Source organism: Cherax quadricarinatus, chromosome 5 (genome assembly GCF_038502225.1).
Source record: "Cherax quadricarinatus isolate ZL_2023a chromosome 5, ASM3850222v1, whole genome shotgun sequence".
In the NCBI taxonomy this organism is placed as follows: Eukaryota; Metazoa; Arthropoda; class Malacostraca; order Decapoda; family Parastacidae; genus Cherax; species Cherax quadricarinatus.
In genome coordinates this window covers 26265613-26290311 of record NC_091296.1, presented here as the reverse complement: position 1 = coordinate 26290311, position 24699 = coordinate 26265613, and the positions used below count along the sequence as shown (strand labels likewise).

Here is a 24699-nt window from a genome sequence, read left to right as displayed (position 1 = left end):
TAGTGGTATACAATAATGGTATACAATAATGGTATACAATAATGGTATACAATAATGGTATACAATATCGACGGGATGAGGAGTTAGACACCTATGTAACAGTTGGGTATCTTTAATGAAAGACGTTTCGCTAATCAATTGATTATCAGGCTCAAGATACTGAACACCGGCTTCCAGGCTGAGGGACTGATTACCTCATTTTCCACTGTATTTAGCCCTGCAAGGCTGAGGGGACTGATTGTTTCATCTTGTACTTTCTTCGCGTATCATTTCTGTATCGATGAAGCTTTGGGTTCGCAAAACGTCTTCAAAAAACAAGATACCCAGGTGTTGCACATGTGTGTAATTCCTTTCCCAGGTGTGCACACAATCCCTTGCAACGGCTGTGCCAAGATACATGTGGGAGAAACATCCAGAGACCTCCAAACACGCACCTCTGAACACCAATACGCCGGCAGAACGATTAAGTTGAAGAAAGCCTGTATTTTACACCGAAACTCCCACAACTACTTGATTAATTACGAGGGCGCACGACTTATTGCCTAGAAAGAAGACGCCCAGAGACGCACGATCCCAGAGTTCTCACTCATCAACACTTCAAATAACGTCGAAACACGGTACGGGTGGGGACTGAACTCGCGTCCAATAACGTCAACCTCAACAACGGCTTCTGCATCAGAGCTGAACCTCTTGCTAGGAAGATTCTAGATCGGTTCCACCACATAGCAACAGTTATAATACACACGTATGAAGGAGCACTGCTGGAGGCCTATTGGCCCACTTTTCAGTCATATAGTTTGTCAACCTGTTTTAAAAGCTGCCCAAGGATTTTTGCTTCAACATTTCTAACCTGACTCGTCACGCCACTACGTTCCCCATATATAGGCTCATTCTTACACTCCAGATTTGTGTGTTTGTGACTTGATAAATCCCACTTTGTGAACATCATACTGCAGATGTGGCTCATTTTCCATCGTGCCGGTATATTTTAACACTTATCACCACCATGACCACGCAAACTATATTCTGTCCACACACACCTCCACAACAGACCCGTAAACATCACCATCCTCCCGCAGTACTGGGTTACATCCTCCTCCACATTAGTCTACTATCGTTGGAAAGCAGACTACCACCATTCTGTGGCATCTCCGTGTAGCAGGGGACATTAAGTCCCTGCAGTACACTCGTTCCCAGCGCCTCGTCTCCTCACCACCAACAACATAGCTCCCGTTGAAGCAGTAAGCGGAACATAACACGTAGGTCTCACACTCCCTAGATGATAAACACCGCATCTATCTCCATAATGGCTACCGCCTCCTACGGCCAATTCTCGCTTCAAAAATCATGTAAAAGGAAGGTGCAACTAGGCTGGCTGTACACAGGTGAGTAGTTCCAGGTCGACAGTACCTCTGGGAGACCTTTCCTCTGGTACTTGAGCCGCCTCTCACCATTCGTAATGCTGCGAGGAGACCCATTATTTCCAGATTTTGAATTCACGAGATACATAGTCCTGGCTTCAGACTTACGACGGAAAGTTTCGAATTCCTTAACGCTACTTGTAACATGGCATTATAACTCCAGCCACGGCTTGGAGCGATCTGGTAGATGTTGCTAGGTGGATGTATTTATCTACTTGATATTACTGATTGAGCAATAATACCTATACTGGTATAAACCTTAGTAATAAATATGCCCTAGTGTTTGCTTACGTATTTTTCTAAATCAATACCTATACTGATGTGTTTAGGTAAAACAGAGTTGATGCTGTGTATGTGACGTTGTAGGTGTGGGAGTACTCCGTAATCTGGTGCTGTATGAAAGCTTCGTGTGAGGCTGTGGGTGTGATAGTAGAAGCGTATGTGAGAGGCTACGATAGTACAGTATGTCGTGACTATTGTAATACAATCATAGCATACAGAGGGTAGTAGAAAAAAATACGCATACAGCTCCGGGAAGAAACCTTAGTTTTCCCCTGAAGTATGATTATTCTCTTCTCTGAGGCTGTGAGTCCCCAGTCAGTTCTAGAGGCTGTACCTATCTGTATATATAATATATGCTTAATAATTCGTAAACAGGCGAAATAATTTACAGACATTATCCCTATGTGCACAGCAGGATTCGAAGCTGCGATTCGGCATCAGAGAATACAGAGTCTGGCGTTCTGGACGATGCTGAGTTTGTAGGTTCGAATCCTGCCGTGGACCTAGAGATATGTACATATATATATATATATATATATATATATATATATATATATATATATATATATATATATATATATATATATATATATATCTAGGTCCGCAAGCGAAATTATTGTGTGCACAAATTTTCGTTTGCCTTATTCGGCAAGAAGAGCGTTGCTATTTAAGCCAAAATCGCAAGTTTTAGCTATTCGGCACGACATATATATATATATATATATATATATATATATATATATATATATATATATATATATATATATATATATATATATATATATATATATATATATATATATATATATATATATGCATATATATATATATATATATATATATATATATATATATATATATATATATATATATATATATATATATATATATATATATATATATATATATATATAGGGATGGGACGATACTAAAAATTTTTTGTACTGATACCACTATCCAGTTTTCGGCCGATACCAATTTTTTCAAATATTTTATATTTTAAAATTATAATGATTATGTTCAATATATAAAGGAATGCTTATTGAACAATGGATTTTAAATTATACAGGATGATTAAATATTAAATATCTTCTCTGAGATGATAATGTTATTACTCATTACTTGGCCAGTTGTGTTACTTACTGGCTGTCAAAGGCACATGACGATAGTGTGTGTGTGTGTGTGTGTTTGTGTGTGTGTGTGTGTGTGTGTGTGTGTGTGTGTGTGTGTGTGTGTGTGTGTGTAACAACGAGATCAGTTATCTCCAACGTTGTTATGTCAGTCTTGCAGACCATGAGACTAAGAGGTTAAGAGGCGGGACTTTCAAAGAACATATTTATTACACATGACTGGACAAAAAATACAAACAGCCCTCACTAGAATCGTCTGGTGCAAAAAAAGCTCGTCATCCGTCACATAATACCGTACGACATCGGAAAGCCGTTTATAACTGAGTGACCATCGCCGAGTCCAGCTCCTTCGCATTCGCTCAACACATCCATAAACTACGTGAAGGAATCTCGTTACACTTCTGCCTCGGTAGAACTACTTAGCCTCTAAGGTGTAATTGTTGGTGTCTGACATTATTGCTGAGCTGGGGAGACGTACTTGGCCTTCACGCAATCATCGTTCACCTTCAGCTCAAACTCACAGCTATGAGCCTCATATAATGAAGCATCCAAGGCATCTGTGTTGAGGCTGAGGCTGAGGATTCCTCTCGCATCACTGTGGATGCTTGGACCAGATTGGGAAGAAACGGCGTCTATTTTTAGGCATCTCCCCGACTTGTATACAGTGTTTATCGGCACTCTTCCTGCAACCACAGAGCAGATGAAATAGTTAAAAACTAGCCGGACAATAATAGTGTTTTTGGTGAGAGAATGTAAGAGCTTGATTTCGCACACACACAGATGTTTGATGTGGGCTGATATTGCTTTCTTGCCATTGTCGCGACAGCAGACTAGAGTGTAACTCTAGCGGATTCTTGGCCGAATATGTAATTCCTCATCCCTATACTTCGGGAAGTGAGAGTACATTTAAAAGGCAAGTAGCAAAGACCCTACAGTCTACATCGAGACTATTTGTAGAAGCCTGATACAGCCTGGTTGTTCTTTAACCTGCTACTACTACTGCTGGGGTAGTTCATGGTCAACCAGCACCAGTGCTCGGAAAGAGAAGAAAAGAGAAGCGGAGAGAACAGGCATCATTAGAGGATAAGGAAAAGTTTATCACACAGAATGAAGAAAATAAAAAGGAGGAAAAACGCTCTACCAAAATCATTAACCCGTTTATTTAACAACGAAGGAATTCTTACACTCTTTTATTTTTTTTGGTCATCATCACTACACACACACGACTCTCACCATCACCTTCACATTCCCCACACCAGATCCCACGAGTTAAACATCATTATCATTTTCCCTTCATCTTCAGATCGTGACGGTCCAGCGTTTGCGTCCACTTGTGTCAATAATAGCGTAGAATCTCTTGTTCCTTCCCAGATCTGCCTCACCATTACCAGAGGTGTCGGGCAAGTTTCCTTACACTCCCGTTGCCCCTGCCCATCTAGCAGTGAAAATAAGTACCTGTGTGTTAGCCGACTGTCGTGGGTCTCTTTCAAAGGAAAATAGAGTAGAAAATTCCACTGGATAAAAGACGTCCCTGTTCCTGATGATGATAATTATTGTCCTTGAAGATCAAAAAGGGACAATACACAAATAATCCGCACATAGGAGAGAGAAAAGCTTACGACGACGTCGAAAAGGTAATTCCCCCCTAAATAGTAGATCGAATTTTAAAGAAACGAAACTTTTACGCTGCGATAACCACTCGACCCTTAGATAAATACTCAACTCAGACTGACGGCTTTCATTAGTTCATTTTTCCAACCCAGCCTGTGTGATCATTACTTTCGTTAAGTAGAAGCACTAAAATGATGGAAGTACTGCAGCGCATAAGGAAATGGCAGGCAATCAGAGTCGACCCAAGGAAGAAGAGGACAGGGTCATTTCCATGCACCAAGAGTCCATCACCGGCACCAAAGAACCCTTCATCTGTGGTTCTGTGTGATAAAATATAACTCTTCTCACAATATAAGTATCACATCGAATAGGATAACCGCACACTGCTGATGTATATAATTTTGAAAGGGACAGTCACTAGGGAATATGAGAAGAAAACATCGCCCCAGTAAAGTAAGGGGGGAGGGGGATGGCTAAACTCTCTCTCCTACACTGCTAGCCTCACCATCATGGTGGGTGCGGTAGGATAGATAACTCACTCTCCTACACTGCTAGCCTCACCATCATGGTGGATGAGGGAGGATAGATAACTCACTCTCCTACACTACTAGCCTCACCATCATGGTAGGTGAGGGAGGATAGATAACTCTGACCTACACTGTTAGTTTCGCCATCATGGAAGATGAAGGAGGATAGATAATTTTCTCTTACACTGCTTGCCTCACCATCATGGGAGAAAATGACAATGGGGTTCCCTACCTCTCAATTACAGCTGGTCTCTCTATCACCTGAGGATCAATCGCCTTCTTCCCCAGGAGTGTCCTTACCATAGTGATGGAGAGTCGCCATCACAGATGGTACACGTGCCTTGGTGATGGGAATTCACCAGTAGTATATTTATTTGGTGATGGAAAGTCACTATCAACAACGGTGTACTTGCCTTGGTGACAGGGAGTCACCATCACCAACAGTATACTTACCGTGGTGACGGAGGGGTCACTATCGCCAGAGGTATGCTTACCGTGGTGACGGGGGAAGGGTCACCATCACCAACATTATACTTGCCGTGGTTACAAGGAGTCTGTTACGATATTCCCGCACCGTCACAACGCACTCATCTGTCACTCTTTTGAAACTTCCAGAAAACGTCCAAGGTTTTGTCTGCGTGAGAGGTGGGAGTGACCTCCAACCCAGTGACGTAATTACCCGCGTTACCCGCGCCTCATTCCAGCCTCAAACTTGCCCCAATATTAGTAGAAATAAAGAAATCAATATCAGTAGAAATAAGATAAATCAATATTAGGAGAAATAAAAGAAATCAGTATCAGTAGAAATAAGATAAATCAATATTAGAAGAAATAAAATAAATCAATATTAGAAGAAATAAGATAATTCAATATTAGTAGAAATAAGAAAAATCAGTGTAACTGGTGTTAAACACTCAAATTTTAATGTTAAGTTATTTAGTGCAGGGAAGTGATGAGGGCTCCCATGTTTTGTCAATCTAATAACTAGACTCTAACTAATTGTACTTAGCTATCCGCCTGGTATCATTTACGACAGTCCCTTAGTGGTGAACGACCTACTCATAAGTACCTTTTTATAATAATAATAATAATAATAATAATAATAATAATAATAATAATAATAATGATAATAATAATAATATTTACAAAATACTACTACTACTACTACTACTACTACTACCATTACTACTAATAATAACAGTAACAATAATACGACAGTTCGTACAACCTCATTCAATGTTTAGCTTATAGTGTAGAATGGTTAGTCATGTATCTGAAGCCTCATGTAATCCAACTACTGAATCTTTGGAGAGTACTGCGTGGTGACCTACTTTGTTACACAAGGGGTGCAGGACCTACCTCCACATTTTATGATGAGATATATAATTTTGTAACGGAGTGGACTGGCGAGTCAGTGGGGGACCTCAGTCGCACGACCCACATCTCAGCACTTGGAGAATCTTTTCATATTCCTCTTGATAACCAAGAAGACCATCACCATCCAACTGTTATTTCCGAGTGAGAATAACAAAAGAGATTTCGCATAACTTCGTCGTGAAATGGATGAATTCCTCGAGGGTGTGGAAACGGAATTAACGTGAGGTTGGTTGATAAGAGGAGCTTCTCCAGTGTTGCTAATGACGCCTCCAGCCAGTGTATGGACACAGCGCTTACAATATTTACTCCAGTCGCCAGAACTTCCTGGAGAGGAAGGCTTCAAATGCACGCACCGCCACTGTCCTACTCTGCCTTTTTTTTTTTTGACGCTTTCCAGTGAAAAAATTGCAGGTAGCTGGAAATGTATGTTGTGTGATTAAATGATTTATAATTACAGGATCAGAGTAATGCTGGTGGTGTCCCATCTTCTGTGTTTGATGCTACATAATCAGAGCAATGCTGCTGATGTTCCACCTTCAGTGTTCGTTGTTACATGATCAGAGTAATACTGGTGGTGTTCCACCTTCAGTGTTTGTTGTTACATGATCAGAGTAATGCTGGTGGTGTTCCACCTTCAGTGTTTGTTATTACATAATCAGAGTAATGCTGGTGGTGTTCCACCTTCAGTGTTCGTTGTTACATGATCAGAGTAATACTGGTGGTGTTCCACCTTCAGTGTTTGTTGTTACATAATCAGAGTAATACTGGTGGTGTTCCACCTTCAGTGTTTGTTGTTACATAATCAGAGTAATACTGGTGGTGTTCCACCTTCAGTGTTTGTTGTTACATAATCAGAGTAATACTGGTGGTGGTCCACCTTCAGTGTTTGTTGTTACATGATCAGAGTAATGCTGGTGGTGTTCCACCTTCAGTGTTTGTTATTACATAATCAGAGTAATGCTGGTGGTGTTCCACCTTCAGTGTTCGTTGTTACATGATCAGAGTAATACTGGTGGTGTTCCACCTTCAGTGTTTGTTGTTACATGATCAGAGTAATGCTGGTGGTGTTCCACCTTCAGTGTTTGTTATTACATAATCAGAGTAATGCTGGTGGTGTTCCACCTTCAGTGTTTGTTGTTGCATAATCAGAGTAATACTGGTGGTGTTCCACCTTCAGTGTTTGTTGTTACATAATCAGAGTAATACTGGTGGTGTTCCACCTTCAGTGTTTGTTGTTACATAATCAGAGTAATACTGGTGGTGTTCCACCTTCAGTGTTTGTTGTTGCATAATCAGAGTAATACTGGTGGTGTTCCACCTTCAGTGTTTGTTGTTACATAATCAGAGTAATACTGGTGGTGTTCCACCTTCAGTGTTTGTTGTTACATAATCAGAGTAATACTGGTGGTGTTCCACCTTCAGTGTTTGTTGTTGCATAATCAGAGTAATACTGGTGGTGTTCCACCTTCAGTGTTTGTTGTTACATAATCAGAGTAATACTGGTGGTGTTCCACCTTCAGTGTTTGTTGTTACATAATCAGAGTAATACTGGTGGTGTTCCACCTTCAGTGTTTGTTGTTACATGATCAGAGTAATGCTGGTGGTGTTCCACCTTCAGTGTTTGTTATTACATAATCAGAGTAATGCTGGTGGTGTTCCACCTTCAGTGTTTGTTGTTGCATAATCAGAGTAATACTGGTGGTGTTCCACCTTCAGTGTTTGTTGTTACATAATCAGAGTAATACTGGTGGTGTTCCACCTTCAGTGTTTGTTGTTACATAATCAGAGTAATACTGGTGGTGTTCCACCTTCAGTGTTTGTTGTTACATGATCAGAGTAATACTGGTGGTGTTCCACCTTCAGTGTTTGTTGTTACATAATCAGAGTAATGCTGGTGGTGTTCCACCTTTCGTATTATTATTATTAATTACATATGTTTATGCTCAGGATACTGACGCCTCAACAGATGATTAAATTAGGTGCTTATTTACTGTCAAGTGAACAGGGAGAGACTGGCCCATATGTCTGGTCTTGCGTGTGTGTGTGAGAGAGCGCGCGAGAGTGGTCGGGGGTCTACATGTTGTTAATGCTGCTAATGACTGTTGTGTTCTTAGTGCGTGAAGGAAGTTGCAAGGTCGCTCCTGGTGCACTCTGTTAATTTTTCTGGGGATCAGCCTTCTAAATTAAAAGTGAAATATTATATATATATTATATTAACACATCGGCCGTCTCCCACCAAGGCAGGGTGGCCCGAAAAAGAAAAACTTTCATCATTCACTCCATCACTGTCTTGCCAGAGGCTTGCTTACGCAGCAGTTATAAAACTGCGACACTAACACCCCTCCTTCAGAGTGCAGACACTGTACTTCCCATCTCCAGGACTCAAGTCCGGCCTGCCGGTTTCCTTGAGTCCCTTCATAAATGTTACCTTGCTCACACTCCAACAGCATGTCAAGTCCTAAAAACCATTTGTCTCGATTCGCTCCTATCTAACATGCTCACGCATGCTTGCTGGAAGTCCAAGCCCCTCGCACACAAAACCCATTTTGTTCCAGCCTCTCTGCATGTCCGAACAACCTCAACAACTCCTCCTCAGCCCTCTGGATAATAGTTTTGGTAATCCCACACCTCCTAATTTTCAAACTGCGAATTCTCTGTTATATCCACACCACACATTGCCCTCAGACATGACATCTCCAGTTGCAACATTCACCACCCATCTTTCACACCTATATAAGAGCGTTAGTATAACTATACTCTCATACATTCCCCTCTTCCATGGACAAAGTTCTTTGTCTCCACAGACTCCTAAATGGAATATTGTATCAATAAAAACAATAACTCACAGGAAAGTAAAGCTAACTGTAGATGGAATGAAAAAAGACGTTTCAGTTGTTGTGTGGCCCAAGAAGGATATCCCATAAGCCCAGCCTCGTCTACTTCAGGACATATTTGATTTACTTATAGAGAGGTGTATGTCTCTTGTTGTATAGACACTAAGAGTTTACTGTGGTTCTTATTTTTAAGAGAGATCAAAGTATTCTTGACTGGTAGTGAACAGGATATGAGCATCCTCCATGACTCGTGTAGTCGACAGGCTTTAAACCCAATTAACTAAACATCCAACCAACCTCATTTGCAAGAAAAAAATACAGAACAGTATAACATAAGCTGTTAAGTCACTCAGAAGAGTCACTCACAAACCATAACATAGAAACTGATAATCTAAATATTTTATTAAAAAGGGAGAAAATTTCACCGACCAATACTAACCTTCCACTAAGATTCACCAGCTTTGTAAGTTTAAAGCCGATCAGAATAGGCATTCTTCAGTCACTGCACAGAAACCAATAAAACTGATCTATTAAAACTTACACGGTTCAGAATCAAGGAAGTTTACTTTGTGAAAAACACACTGGCGCTATAAGTTTGAAAACTACCAGAAGATACATTCTCCAGTCATCGCACAGAAAAAAACGAATTTCAGGCTTATTTTCTATGTTAATAAAGTTAAAGTTGTGCCTAACCTAAACACCCAGAAAAGCCTCATCATTTTTATAAGATGCATCGGTAATTTTTACATTCGGTAATTTTTACATCGGTAATTTTTACATCGGTAATTTTTACACTTTGAAATACAACTGACAAATCAGCACCATTACCAGTCCCACCAGTGACGGAAGTTTGAAGCTGAGCGGAAGAAGCATTCTCAAGTTATCCTACGGAAATCAAAATCGGAAATGGCCTAAATAAAATTAGCCAGCAAGAGCCTGCATGTGACAATATTTCGAGGAGTCTTCCACTAGTTATTGTTCATCAGCGTTAAAATTTGAAGTCGATCGGATGAGGCGTTCTGAAGTTGTGAACGAAATCTTGGGAAAGAAATAACAATTTAAAATTATCCCTCTGGGGATACCCGAGTACAAATTTGTAAGATTTACCTGTAATCTTACGTGTTTATACGACAGTAAGATATTACCACCAATTACGAGTGTAAAAAAGATTTAACTGGCTTTTGTATCACAGTCATATGATAGGAAGGTAGTACCTAGTACCTCTGGATGGTAGGAGGGAAGTACCTCTGGATGGCAGGAGGGCAGTACCTCTCGATGGTAGGAAGGCAGTATCTTTGGATGGTAGGAGGGCAGTACTTCTGGATGGTAGGAGGGCAGTACCTCTGAATGGTAGGAAGGTAGTACCTCTGGATGGTAGGATGGAAGTACCTCTGGATGGTAGGAGGGCAGCACCTCTGGATGGTAGGAGGGCAGCACCTCTGGATGGTAGAAGGGCAGTACCTCTGGATAGTAGGAGGGCAGTTCCTCTGGATGGCAGGAGGGTAGTAGTAGCTCTGGATGGTAGGGGGGGGGCAGTACTTCTGGATGACAGTAGGGAAGTACCTCTCTGGATGACAGTAGGGCAGCACCTCTGGATGGCAATAGGGCAGTACCTCTCTGGATGGTATGAAGGTAACACCTCTCTCAACAATTACTGCCTACCAACCTACTACCACCTGGGTCATCACAACGACACTCGGCTTCAAGAATAATTCACCTCTCAAACTCAAGACATCACCAGGAGTCACCACACTTAACGTTCAGCACGACATACACACTACGTGCTCCTGAGCCTTTAACACAGATACTTCCACTTAATAACTTCGTTAAGAATAAGAAAATTACCAACACTATACATTAAAGAAAAGTAACTTTAATGGTCGACTTATTATAGTGAAGGCCATTAAAGTTTAGCAGTTGTTGTTTATGAGATGCAAATGCCCTGGAGGGGCTGGGTGCACCTGGCTTCTTCACACGAGTACTATAGTGCAGTATTATTGTTGCATTCATGGGACAGCTCTAAATTCGTAGGAGTCATACAGCGCCTGGGGGTAATGGGAGGCAATCAGGTTCGATACGAGGGAGGATAGGTTCAATTTCTTGGTTAAAGAGCATCCCCCTTCCCCTCCCTGGAAGGGACGATTAAGTTGGATAGTTAATGGGGTTTAAAGGTAATCGACTTCACTAGGGCCATTAAGGCTGCACGTAACCTCTTAACCACCAGACTAAAAATATTTTAATACTTTAATCTCTAACAATGAGATTAGAGTATACTCTCAACATACGTATATACACAGAGAGAAGTACACCTCTCGGTGTATACATCCTGTGGGTCGAGTAGCAGAGTAAAACACAACGAAGGTAGTCGAGATATCCCTCTGGGAAGCCACACACTTGCTGCCTCCACTGACTATTGTGCACTAATTCATTAACAACTACGTGACTGTGACGAAATTGCAATTTCTGCGGACGAAGTGACGCAATACCGACAAGTATGAAGGCAAAGTGGTAGAGATATATAGCTGCACCATGGTATACCATCACCTTCACTATCATCAATCACTATCAACTTCCTATCAAGTAGTAGCGTTTATCATCGTCATTATCATCATCATCATCATCCACATTTTCTGGACCGATAATCAGCTTAATTTTCACGGTTCTTGCATATATCCTTTTTAAGATTTAGAAGTTTTTAAAGTTTCTCGCAAAAGCTGCTAGTTTATTGTGCACCCATATCCATCCTATGGACGGTAGTTGCTAGTTTACTGTGCACCCATATCCACCCCATGGACAAAAAGGCCCAAAAACTAGGTCTTAACATGATTAGCAGCAATTTCTAAGGTACACACAATTTAGAAGTTCATTGGTCACAAACAAATTTTGGAGACATTCTTCTAAGAATTTTCCAGTATCTTCTTTTCGTTAAAAAACGTACTGACATATCTTACACGTTATTGTGGCTACCGTATCCCCAATGTCCTTAGTACGTGGACGGTCAAGCACATAGTGTTCAAGAAAAGGATTAACAACCACAGGATATATGCACTGAGAGGTTTATTACTCTCAATGTATATATTTTAGGGGTTTAATCCCTATTTTAGGGAAAAAGGTTATGTGCATTAATGGCCCTCGTGTAGTCGATAGGCTTTAAACCTCAACCAACACAGACCAGCTTCTTAAGATTAATATAAACATCAGTACAAGTCTATATTATTTTCCAAAATCTGTGCCTGATATTTAAAGTGGGTGACTTGGTGGTGCTGGTAAAGTGAGCCTTGATCCGTGGAAGTGGATCAAACCTGTCACTGAGTCAACATTTAGTTGTGTGTGTTTGTGTGTGTGTGTGAAGAATACAAATCACAATAACCTGGCTGAACAGCCTCGAAAAGAAAATTAAGACGTTTCGGCCCGTCATAGACCTTTGTTTTTTCTCGCTCAGTTGTGACTTGACAATGGTTCGTGATGGACCGAAATGGTGTCTTAATTATATTTTCGTAAGTGTGAGTATTTTGTGAATATTACAACAACAACAGCTACTGCTGCTACTACTACTACTACTACTACTACTACTATTACTGATATTCTACTGCAACTATTACTACTACCACTGTTATTATTATTACTACTACACTACTACTTCTACCATCATCACTACTACTACTATTATTATTACTACTACACTACTACTTCTACCATCATCACTACTACTACTATTATTATTACTACTACACTGCTACTACTTCTACCACCACTACTACTACTTTTACTACTACTTATAATAATAATAATAATAATAATAATAATAATAATAATAATAATAATAATAATAATAAAAATAATAATAATATTTGTTCCTTGTTGGATTTGGTTGAAGTCAATATGGTTGACCGGGTATGAACGTGGCTGCCGGGGGAAGGGGCGGGTTCGGGGGGGGGGGACACACTAGAGACGTAGCCATCTCCCAAACTTAAGGTGGTTGAGAAACTGGGAAAAGCTGCGTTGTGTGTTGGAGTGATGGCCCAGCCAGCCCAGTGATGGATGAGACTCCAAGTTACATGCGGCCACAATCCACACCTGCATAACCAACCCCTCTCCTCACACTTTACGTCAAGAACGCCGCATTTTTAACAATAAAATTTGCTCCATTCGCTTATGTATTTTGGTGATTTGTTGTTAAACTATCGTAATCTAACCAAACCTAAATAATCCCTCTAACATAATTTTGAAAGACAGTCGGTAACTAAGTTGAAATCCTGCAGTTTCAGTGTGCTGACGAGTTGGTATAAGTCAGCCAGACACCTCCTCTTCCTACTACTATTGCTGGCAACATGCAAGGGATCACATAAATCTGCATAGTGAATTATTAATGGGGCGCTGGAAGCCAATAAACCAAGGTATCTCGTCTGGCAGATGACCTGTGAACACTTTGCTAGCGTGCTGAGGCTGTGCTGAATGTCTGCGATAATTACCAGTGTGAGGACTCCCTGGTCCCGTCTCCTCTCTGCTAAGTGGCTAACGCATTTATTGGTGAATCTAGTGTAATTGCCTGGCCATGCAGGAAGGGCTCTATTAAGGTAGCAATTCAGCAGGGAACTATCATTGAGTATTTAATCACATTGCAAAGAAGACGTAAACTCTGTATTGTTAAACTGAACCTCGTGAAATCTGTTGATACTCTCCTACTACGCTGGTTGTTTCTATAATAATCGTTAATGATAGCCGAATTAATTACGTATCTGAAGTATAAACGAATTTTCTCGAAACTACTTTTTTTGGGACTATAACAGGATTAGAGAGGAGTCGTGTGCTCAAGGAATGAATCTTGAGAACGCAACACTTTCATCATACCAAGTGATTTTACGGTATTTTAGCCTTAGTTAGAATTAACCGCCAGTAGCCTCATTCATGTTTCTGAACAGATGGCATCTTGTCAGGCTAGGCAGGCTGAGACAGGATGCACGCGAAGAAGGAAGAGTAAACATGGCATACAGTCTTGGAGAGTTCGAACGTTAAAAGAAAGCGCTCCATTAGTTAATTGTACTCATGTCAAAGCGGAAATGACGAAAAACTTTCCTGTAATTTTGGAGCGCTGAAAAAAGAAAGGGTGAAGCATTCTAATTGTTTCATTAAGTACATACGGAAGAAGTAAAGCGTTTATTACTTTTAGAGAAGTGAAAAAGGGAAACGGACGCGAATGGATTCGTTTAAGTGTTCTAAGTCACTTGCCTTGTTGATACATTTTGCCAAGTTTATACAGCAGCTACATTCACAGACACTGTAGTGGTGCCAGAGAGCTCTGTCAGGAGTGTCAGGCCAGGTCTACCGAGTAGCTGGTGCTAGAAGGAAGTCCCAAAATAGTCAAAGAAAGATAAATATCCAGGCCATTACAAAAACCAAAAAGAAACCCTCCAATATATTGTCAATAGTACATTAATGACTAGCTGGTACTGCTTCTATCGCAGATTTTTCGTATTTGTGTAACAGGTTTCGAAGAGTGGCATGTCCGCCGCTAATTACGTCATTTCAGGCTTAAGATAGCCCCATTGCGGAAAAGGCGCTTGCTAACATGCTTAGGGTTGTAACATCAGACAGGGAGACTGCCCGTCTCCAAGCTGTGAGTGCACTTCACTCTGGGGACTTCCTCGAAATAGTTCCCATTTCGACAATGGGAACACGCCTTGATCCTAAGACCCTCCGTATTGCAGTGGCTCTCCGCCTTGCTACCCCAATTCACACGGAATATTCGTGTATTTTCGGCGATGCAAAAGCTGACCATTATGGTCTACATGGCCTTAACTGTTCTAAAACCAAGGGCTGGCACACAAGACACAATGAAGTCAACGAGATCATATAGAGAAGCCTTGCTACAGCTGGATGCCCAACCGAGAGAGAGCCCCGATCACTAGCAGCCAACAATACCCACAACCCAGCAGACTGCCCTGACGGAATCACCATCTACCCTTGGAAGAATGGCAAGCTCTTAGCATGGGACTATATCTCTGTGTCCACACTGGCTGACACCTATATCCGTCACAGTGTCAGACAGGGAGGAGCTGCTGACCACAGGGAGGAGTACAAGATCGGCAAATACAGGGACATAAGCGAACAGTATCAATTTGTCTCAGTGGAGTCAGAGACCTTGAGACCATGGGGAAAAATGCCACACGTTTCCTTAAAGAACTGGGTTCCAGACTCATCAACACCACCAGGGACCCAAGAGCAGCCACTTTCATGTTCCAGCGCCTCAGCGTGGCCATCCAGAGGGGAAATGCATACTGCATACTGGGAGCGCGTCCAGCTTTGGAGGAGCTGGAGGAGATTCATAATCTTTGATATATTGTACCACTGTGTTCATGTTCGTGTTTTGTGTCAATGTATTCTGTCTATTAATAAAATTTCATATATAATATAGGGGGTGGTATGAGAATAAAATATTCAAACAGCTCCGGGGAGAACCTTAAGTTTTCCCTGAAGTAAGTTTATACTTTTCTCTGAGGATGAGGGTCCCCAGTCCAGTTCTAGAGATGGTACCATAAACATATACATATGGTTCCATTCCCTCGAGAAAAGTGTCTTGGTGCAGGTGAAGGACTCTTGATCCAAAGAATTAGAGCAGCCCATCCTTAAGATCAACACTGTCTCCTATTCCACAAGTGCTGTATGGCCCTTATAGGTTTGGCTCTTTCCCTTGTATATATATATATATATATATATATATATATATATATATATATATATATATATATATATATATTTCTTTTTGGGGATTTTCTTTCTTTTTGGGTCACCCTGCCTCGGTGGGAGACGGCCGACTTGTTGAAAAAAAAAAGAAAAAAAATATGTGTATATATATATATATATATATATATATATATATATATATATATATATATATATATATATATATATATATATATATATATATATATATATATATATATATAACTGTTGTCCAGAGGGCTGAAGAAGGGCTGTTGAGGTGGGTCGGACATGTAGAGAGAATGGAACGAAACAGAATGACTTCAAGAGTGTATCAATCTGTAGTGGAAGGAAGGCGGGGTAGGGGTCGGCCTAGGAAAGGTTGGAGGGAGGCGATAAAGGAGGTTTTGTGTGCGAGGGGCTTGGATTTCCAGCAAGCATGCGTGAGCGTGTTTGATAGGAGTGAATGGAGACAAATGGTTTTTAATACTTGACGTGCTGTTGGAGTGTGAGCAAAGTAACATTTATGAAGGTATTCAGGGAAACCGGCAGGCCGGACTTGAGTCCTGGAGATGGGAATACAGTGTCTGCACTCTGTAGGAGGGGTGTTAATGTTCCAGTTTTATAAACTGTAGTGTAAAGCACCCATCTGGCAAGACAGTGATGGAGTGAATGATAGTGAAAGTTTTTCTTTTTCGGGCAACCCTGCCTTGGTGGGAATCGGCCAGTGTGTTAATAAAATATATTAATATGGTAGATTTTCTGCCCATCTAACGTAAGGGCGACAACTGTATAAATTCTGCAGCCTTTACGTCATTTGTTTGCACGAATGTCCATGATTAGTGTCCATGAAGAGAGCAGCATTAAGGCTTCGTTAATACCCTCTTTAATGAAGGTGCTGAAAGATATCTTCACATAATTTGACGCAGTTAAAGGTCTCGAATATATATCTCGCCGTAAAATTTAGCTACTCATTACATATTGGCAAAGTGATATCCATCACGTAGAGAAAGTGCTGCAAGATGTGTCAACGACATAACTTTCGCAGAAGAGCCAAGCTGCATGAAAAAACTAATGCAGTGTTGGACCCAATAATTACCTGGCGTAAATAGTGTTTGTCAAGGAGAAAAAGATGTTCTAAGAGAATCAAGAAGAGTTAAGTTAATAAAAGAGCAAAATGAACTGCACCACTGGTTTAGTAGGAAGACAAGCCCTTGCATTAAGACATTCAGAATATTATGGCATATTGAATTTTGTCTCATCTAATCTAGCGGAGTGTGTTTGGCTCTATAAGTAGGAGAATTAAGGATGAAACGCACATGACATGAGCCTCTCTATCATCAACATATTCCATTGTACGCTCCTGAAACTTGTAAAACATATATAAATAGTATTTTCTTGGGAGTACATCAACACTAAGATGACCATAGGTCAAGAATATGGATAATAGTGCACTGAAACCAAACAGTGTAGTGGCTGACCAGGGTCTGAATACTCACGTTTTTTCTTGGACTCCTCTGGGCTTGCCTGCTGCATGATAGTCTGCGCGTGCACCACTTGGTGGGGGGCAGGTGGCGGCGGAATATCCATTGTAATCATGAAGAGCGCTTCTTCTGCCACGGTTACAACAGCAACAACCAAAGGCTAGAGGGCAGACGTAGGGGCCCTCGAGGCGTGCCACGCGCTCCGGACACTGCTCGATCGATGAGGTATGGTTTGGATGGCAATAAGACAGCTACAAGTGCACTAGTCCAGCTCAACGGCTGGTGCTAGCGACGTAGGTGGTTTTCCTGCGGCGGCGCTGACGCAGGTAGATGACTCTGACTGGAGTCCCTAGTAGTGTAAATGGTCTTCGTGGTGGCAGGACAACACGACTCACTCTCAGTCTTGCATCTGCACACTCAAACCTGCAAAAACATATACATTCATATTAATTACCAACGTATATTAAACGAGTCGCCTTATATCTACAGCTTTATGTCCTGGCATGAAGCAATACCAGGTTCAGACGACCTCTGGGACTTAGGGGAAGTCCTATTGACCATGATCCACCACGCTCATTCTGTGTCGAATGACATAAAATAAGGGTAGGACAAGTCATGGTGACTCGTGCGTACATTACACCTTGTTGTCTACCCTCACAAAGATTCACAGCAGAGTTAAAAATAAAGATCCTCACAAAGCTAAGCACCGAGGGCCAACCTCAGCTTCCAACGCCTCTTGTTGCTCGTCCTTCTCCAGCATTTTTAACGCTACAAAGAAATAATTACAATTCATTGTAAAGTATATGCATATCTAAGGTGGAGTGAAAATTATTGGAATTAATTCCTGTGTCAGTGTACGCTCTCGCAGAATGGTAACATATACATTAAACTGTTCAAGTTGTTGGGAGCTCCTGTCCGGGCCGGATGGAGGGACAGCTGGTTATCCACACGCTACTCCACACACGCTGCAATCACTATACTATTTATAGTCGATGGTCAGTTAGGAGTACCCAGGGTGGCTACTTTCCAACTACATACTCTAAGGGATGCTGTGGATTTCTTTTCTTCCTGCAATGCGGCTCCATCTGCAGTCCTGATGTTAACATGTCGCCACTCCCTGGCGGAATTTTTCATACGTTCAACTAACGATGCTTCCCTCTTTATATACGCTCTAAAATTTAACGTACGGAATATATATTATTCTTTTAGTTCTTAGCTTATCGACCACCTTCTCCAGCAATACAAGCTATGGCTTGTATTACTGAAAGTTTCTAGTGACAAGAGGGAATTTGGAAATGCTGTTGCTCAAAAAACATGTCCACTCTCCTATGAGCCTCTGGACTTGGCATCCTGAAGAAGTCCTTATCAAACTCCATTATTAGATAGCCTTAACACCGGACTCCCTCTTTCTTCCCCGACTCCCTAATGACAAACGGATTATTACTCGAAAGATTAGATTGGAAGGTATTATAGCCCGACGACGCCAGACTCAATGGTTTCTTTACCCGAGAGTTCGAGGAGCCTCACTTATACGAGAATAACCTTTCAAGAAAACTCGATGAAAGGAATGGGCTTGCTTGACTCCATTATTTACATGACAGGAAGTGGATTTACAATAACAGTTAAGATTGAGCATGGGATATGCAGGTCACGAAGCTAGCCAAGTGCCGGCTACGATAGCATTCACTGAAGCAATATCCCTATACAAAGCTCTCAAATAAAATTTTTGTGGGATACAATTTGCCAAAGAGATCTTACCCCTATTCGGAAGATCAGCGTAAATACTCGGGCTTTCGCACAAGACTTGAAAATTTTGTGTAAAGATTATAAAGTCAGCATAAAAGTAGCCGGCGATACACACTGTGATGTATCCTCTGTGATGCACCCTGTGTGATGCACCCTGTGTGATGCACCCTGTGTGATGCACCCTCAGAGATACACACTATCCTGTGATACACCCTATCAGCTGTGGTACACTCTACCCACTGTGATACAATCTACCCTGTGTGATATACCCTGCCTACTGCGGTACACTGTGCGATACACCCAACCCTGTGTGGCCCACTGCAATACACTACACCGTGTAATACACTGCACCTGGTGTGTCTCAACGAACGCACCTCCAGTTTCTTCCCTTCGTCGACAAGGAAACATAACCAGCCTTAATTCCCACGTTATATTTATAATATACTCATGGGAAGCGCAAAACTGGTGATCAGGAACACGAGTACTTTAAAGGCGTGTTGTACTTTGCAGTGCAAGATATCACCATAAGCAAAGCCAGAAGAGTAATCAAGGGAGTGGGGGAATGAAGCATACACTAGTTGTAAACCTTTCAATTTACCATAGAGTTCAACCAACATATATATCGTTAGTTATTTACACTGTAGACAATGGGTTTATCAGATACCATAATGCATCTTTTACACACAGTAGCCGCACACTGAAGGTCTTCCAAATTTTGTTCGGGTCAATGAATACGTATTTTCTGCCAATGCGAACGCCAAAACTACCTTCCCTCCCTCCACCCTACTTCTATACGTATTCATCGTCTCCATGAGCGCGTATACACCTGAGCTTGTTATCCCCTCCCTCCCATGCACCCCTCTCCCATGCATTCACCTCCCATGCACCCATCTCCGATGCAACCCATCAATATTACCATGATGAGTATCACAAGTGAGGCTGCGACCACTGAGTGAACATTAATATTGATGTTAATACTTGATGAAGATGCTGCCTAACCCTGCCTCACCTCCACACACTGCTCAGCCTCACCCTGCCTCACCTCCACACACTGCTCAGCCTCACCCTGCCTCACCTCCACACACTGCTCAGCCTCACCCTGCCTCACCTCCACACACTGCTCAGCCTCACCCTGCCTCACCTCCACACACTGCTCAGCCTCACCCTGCCTCACCTCCACACACTGCTCAGCCTCACCCTGCCTCACCTCCACACACTGCTCAGCCTCACCCTGCCTCACCTCCACACACTGCTCAGCCTCACCCTGCCTCACCTCCACACACTGCTCATCTGCATGTGTGGGGATGTTCATGATTTCCAAACAGCAATTCTCAATATTACAAGACTGTGATGCTGACTCTGCGATGCTGACGATGTAGTACTGACGCTGTGATGCTGACTCTGCGATGCTGACGATGTAGTACTGACGCTGTGATGCTGACTCTGCGATGCTGACGATGTAGTACTGACGCTGTGATGCTGACTCTGCGATGCTGACGATGTAGTACTGACGCTGTGATGCTGACTCTGCGATGCTGACGATGTAGTACTGACGCTGTGATGCTGACTCTGCGATGCTGACGATGTAGTACTGACGCTGTGATGCTGACTCTGCGATGCTGACGATGTAGTACTGACGCTGTGATGCTCACGCTGTGATAATGATGCTGCGGTGCCGACGATGCGATACTGACGCTGTGATGCTGACGCTGTGAGGCTGACGCTGTGATAATGGCACTGCGATGCTGACGATGCGATACTGACGCTGTGATGCTGACTGTGATGCTAACGCTGCGATGCTGACACTGTGATGACGCTATGATGCTGACGTTGCGATGGTGTCACTGTGATACTGACGCTGCAATGCTGACGCTGTGATGCTGATATTGTGATGCTGACGCTGTGATGCTGACGTTGCCATGCTGACACTACCATGCTGACAACAGGCCAGCTAGTTTTTGGTTCTCATGCGAAAAAAAATTATATTCATGGTGCAGTGAATTTATCAGGTTTGATCCAAAGACTGGCAGAACAGCTCCACTTCCTTGGATCAAGAACCCTTGATGAACGTACATTCGCTGATTGGCTTATCGGCGATTGAATTACTAATTAAGAACAAAAGCGTGGAGAACACCAGAACAGTGATGGTAACTACTATGATAGTTATAACTACCATGATGGTAACTACCATGACAATTATAACTACCATGAGGGTAACTACCATGATAGTTATAACTACCATGATAGTAACTACCATGATAGTTATAACTACCATGATGGTAACTGCCATGATGCTAACAACCATAATGGTAACTACCATGAGTTATAGATACCATGATGGTTATAACTATGAGTGTTATAACTACCACGCTGGTCATAACTATCATGATAGTTATAACTACCATGATGGTTTTAACTACAATGATTATTACAACTACTATGATTGTTATAACTACTATGATAACTACCATGATGCTTATAACTACCATGACGGGTTTCACTTGGTGGTCCGTATAAGGCTAGTGTGTTTGTGTACGTGGTCATACATATATGCGCACTAATATGAATACAAACAGCATATATGCATGTATGCATTCTTTTGTACAAGCCTACCTACTACACGAGAGAGAGAGAGCGAGAGAGAGAGAGAGAGAGAGAGAGAGAGAGAGAGAGAGAGAGAGAGAGAGAGAGAGAGAGAGAGAGAGAGACTGTGGTTAGTAGTTGATGACATCGTTATGAGGCTGATCAGAGCGAGTGTTCGTACATCCCCCGAAATTGAGGGCTTAGCATGAGGTATATATACAGGGCCTAAGGAGCGTTTAAACTATCCCCCGTCCCTCAGGGGTCAGCATGATGGGAATGGGTCCACTATTATCCCCCATCTCCCTCTCCTCCCACCAATCACAATTCACCTGGCCCTCTCATCACCAGCCTCTCCCTGCACTCGTATGCCAGAGAGGCGACCAACCCGCAAATGAGCACGGAATTGATCAGGTGTTTTGTTTGTGTGTTAATATAATGATCTCTGGCTTCAGATTACTGGTCTTGTATTCGATTGGTTCCACGGACAAGGACTAATAGCCGTGACTTAATTATCACATTGATGTGCTCATGTTAAGCTAGGGAGGAGATGGGTATATTAAAGCTCGCAAAAGGTGTCTCTGACAGGGATATACACATAGTGAGGTGAGTGTCTCTCTGTGTATATATATGCTGAAAGCTGACTTTAAACCATCCTTCTAGGAGTAAAGTGTTTCTGACCAGTGGTGGGCAGGCGACATGCAGCCTTAATGACTATCATGTAGTTGATGGGCTTTAAGCCTCATTAACCAGCCATTTCTGACACCCACTGATGTGACTAATCAGGTGGGAAGGAGTTAAATGACTCGACTGGAAGCTGATGGCAAGGAGAGAGCGTATCACAACCTGGCTAATTGTAGCTCCTGTTGTCTGTATTGATGCTTATCATGGCCACCCACACGCCCACCAGCGACGACTCTGTTTACCACGGCCGCCCATACGCCCACCAACGATGGCTCTATTTATTATGGCTGCCCACACGCCCACTAGCGATGACTCGCTTTCTCTGGGTTTTCTTCTTGTTGTCTCCCTCTCAGTCATCTTCCTCGTGCACATCCTCCTCCATTTTGTCAGTCGGGGTGTACTCAGAGGCTATCGTGTGGTTGTTACCTGCTCAGGATACACCCTCTTGTAATTTATCACCACAACACTGAGGATAGACTCTCGGGTAACCTACCACTACAACACTGAGGATCCACTCTCGTGTAACCTACTACTACAACACTGAGGATCCACCCTCGTGTAACCTACCTCTACAACACTGAGGATACACCCTCGTGTAACCTACCACTACAACACTGAGGATACACCCCGTAATGACGACCTTTCACTCAGTCATACACACAGGCCTGGAAAGACGAGGTTGATGGCTCAAATAATCTCTTCGAAAAATTAAACACGATAATATTAATTTTTGCAGTGCTAAAACAATCCAAACACCCACCCATGTTCCTATTCTCCCCTTCCCCTCTTCTTTCTCTATTTCTTATGTATAATTTCTCTTGCCTTCCCCTGTTCTTGGATGATAGAGATGTATTCACAAAAATTCCATTTCTCCTGTGTATGGAACAGATGGTAGTTCCGACGTGATGGCAACTCCAGCTCTGCTGGAAGGAAACATTTGACGCTGCCGTAGCTGATGAACCCTTACTGGAATACTTGACGATATCACTCAAAGCAAGATGGGGAAGTAGGTGAGGGGAAGAGAGAGAAGGGAAGGGGGGGGGAGGCGAGGGGAGAGAGGGACATCGTGACAGACGTGTGAGGAAAGCCATAAGAGCGACTTCGAGGGGACGTCATCGTCAGGAGAGCCATCAGAGCGATTTTGAGGGGTCGTCATCGTCATGAGAGTCATCAGAGGATAAGAAGAAGAACTAATTCATTAACAAGATTAGATTAGTTGCACTTGTGTTCTTTCACCTAACAAGATTGGATATATCAGGAGAGTGCTAGGAGAACAAAGGCTAGCTACATCTCCCCGTCATATTCCAACACACGGAATGGGTTGAACACGGTGTTGATATCTGTAAACCTTCAAAATCGTGTCATTACGATTTCGTGAGTTGAATCTGTTAACCTCAGCTGAGAGACTTCAACAGGGCGAAAAGATAAGAACTAGAAGAGGAAATCTGAGGACGCACAGAACTCACGTACTTACGGCTTGAAAACAGGATCGAGAAATTGGGATGTAACGTAATGAAACGAAAGATGACCAAAGCATTGGCAAGGATTGGGTAGGAAGATAGGATATTTGAATGAACACACTGTAACGGGGATATGGGTCTGTTGGAGAGAGAAGATGCAAAGTTCAGTGGCCCATCCTCTTGCATTTGTAATGATATATATATATATATATATATATATATATATATATATATATATATATATATATATATATATATATATATATATATATATATATATATATATATATATATATATATATATATATATATATATATATATATATATATCACAACCTGGCTAATTGTAGCTCCTGTTGTCTGTATTGATGCTTATCATGGCCACCCACACGCCCACCAGCGACGACTCTGTTTACCACGGCCGCCCATACGCCCACCAACGATGGCTCTATTTATTATGGCTGCCCACACGCCCACTAGCGATGACTCGCTTTCTCTGGGTTTTCTTCTTGTTGTCTCCCTCTCAGTCATCTTCCTCGTGCACATCCTCCTCCATTTTGTCAGTCGGGGTGTACTCAGAGGCTATCGTGTGGTTGTTACCTGCTCAGGATACACCCTCTTGTAATTTATCACCACAACACTGAGGATAGACTCTCGGGTAACCTACCACTACAACACTGAGGATCCACTCTCGTGTAACCTACTACTACAACACTGAGGATCCACCCTCGTGTAACCTACCTCTACAACACTGAGGATACACCCTCGTGTAACCTACCACTACAACACTGAGGATACACCCCGTAATGACGACCTTTCACTCAGTCATACACACAGGCCTGGAAAGACGAGGTTGATGGC

General features: G+C 42.2%; 1 protein-coding gene across 13 annotated transcripts in view; it reads right to left on the bottom strand.

Moving 5' to 3' along the window:
- The window catches only part of LOC128684792 (paired box protein Pax-5-like), a 463405-nt gene that overhangs the window by 384280 nt on the left and 54426 nt on the right, over positions 1-24699 (bottom strand). For all 13 annotated transcript variants that reach the window (XM_070101246.1, XM_070101285.1, XM_070101288.1 and 10 more), the window contains exon 2: positions 17384-17791. In XM_070101246.1, the coding sequence (XP_069957347.1) occupies positions 17384-17483 (100 nt within the window). In that variant the 5' untranslated portion in view covers positions 17484-17791. The remainder of the gene's footprint in view (positions 1-17383; positions 17792-24699) is intronic.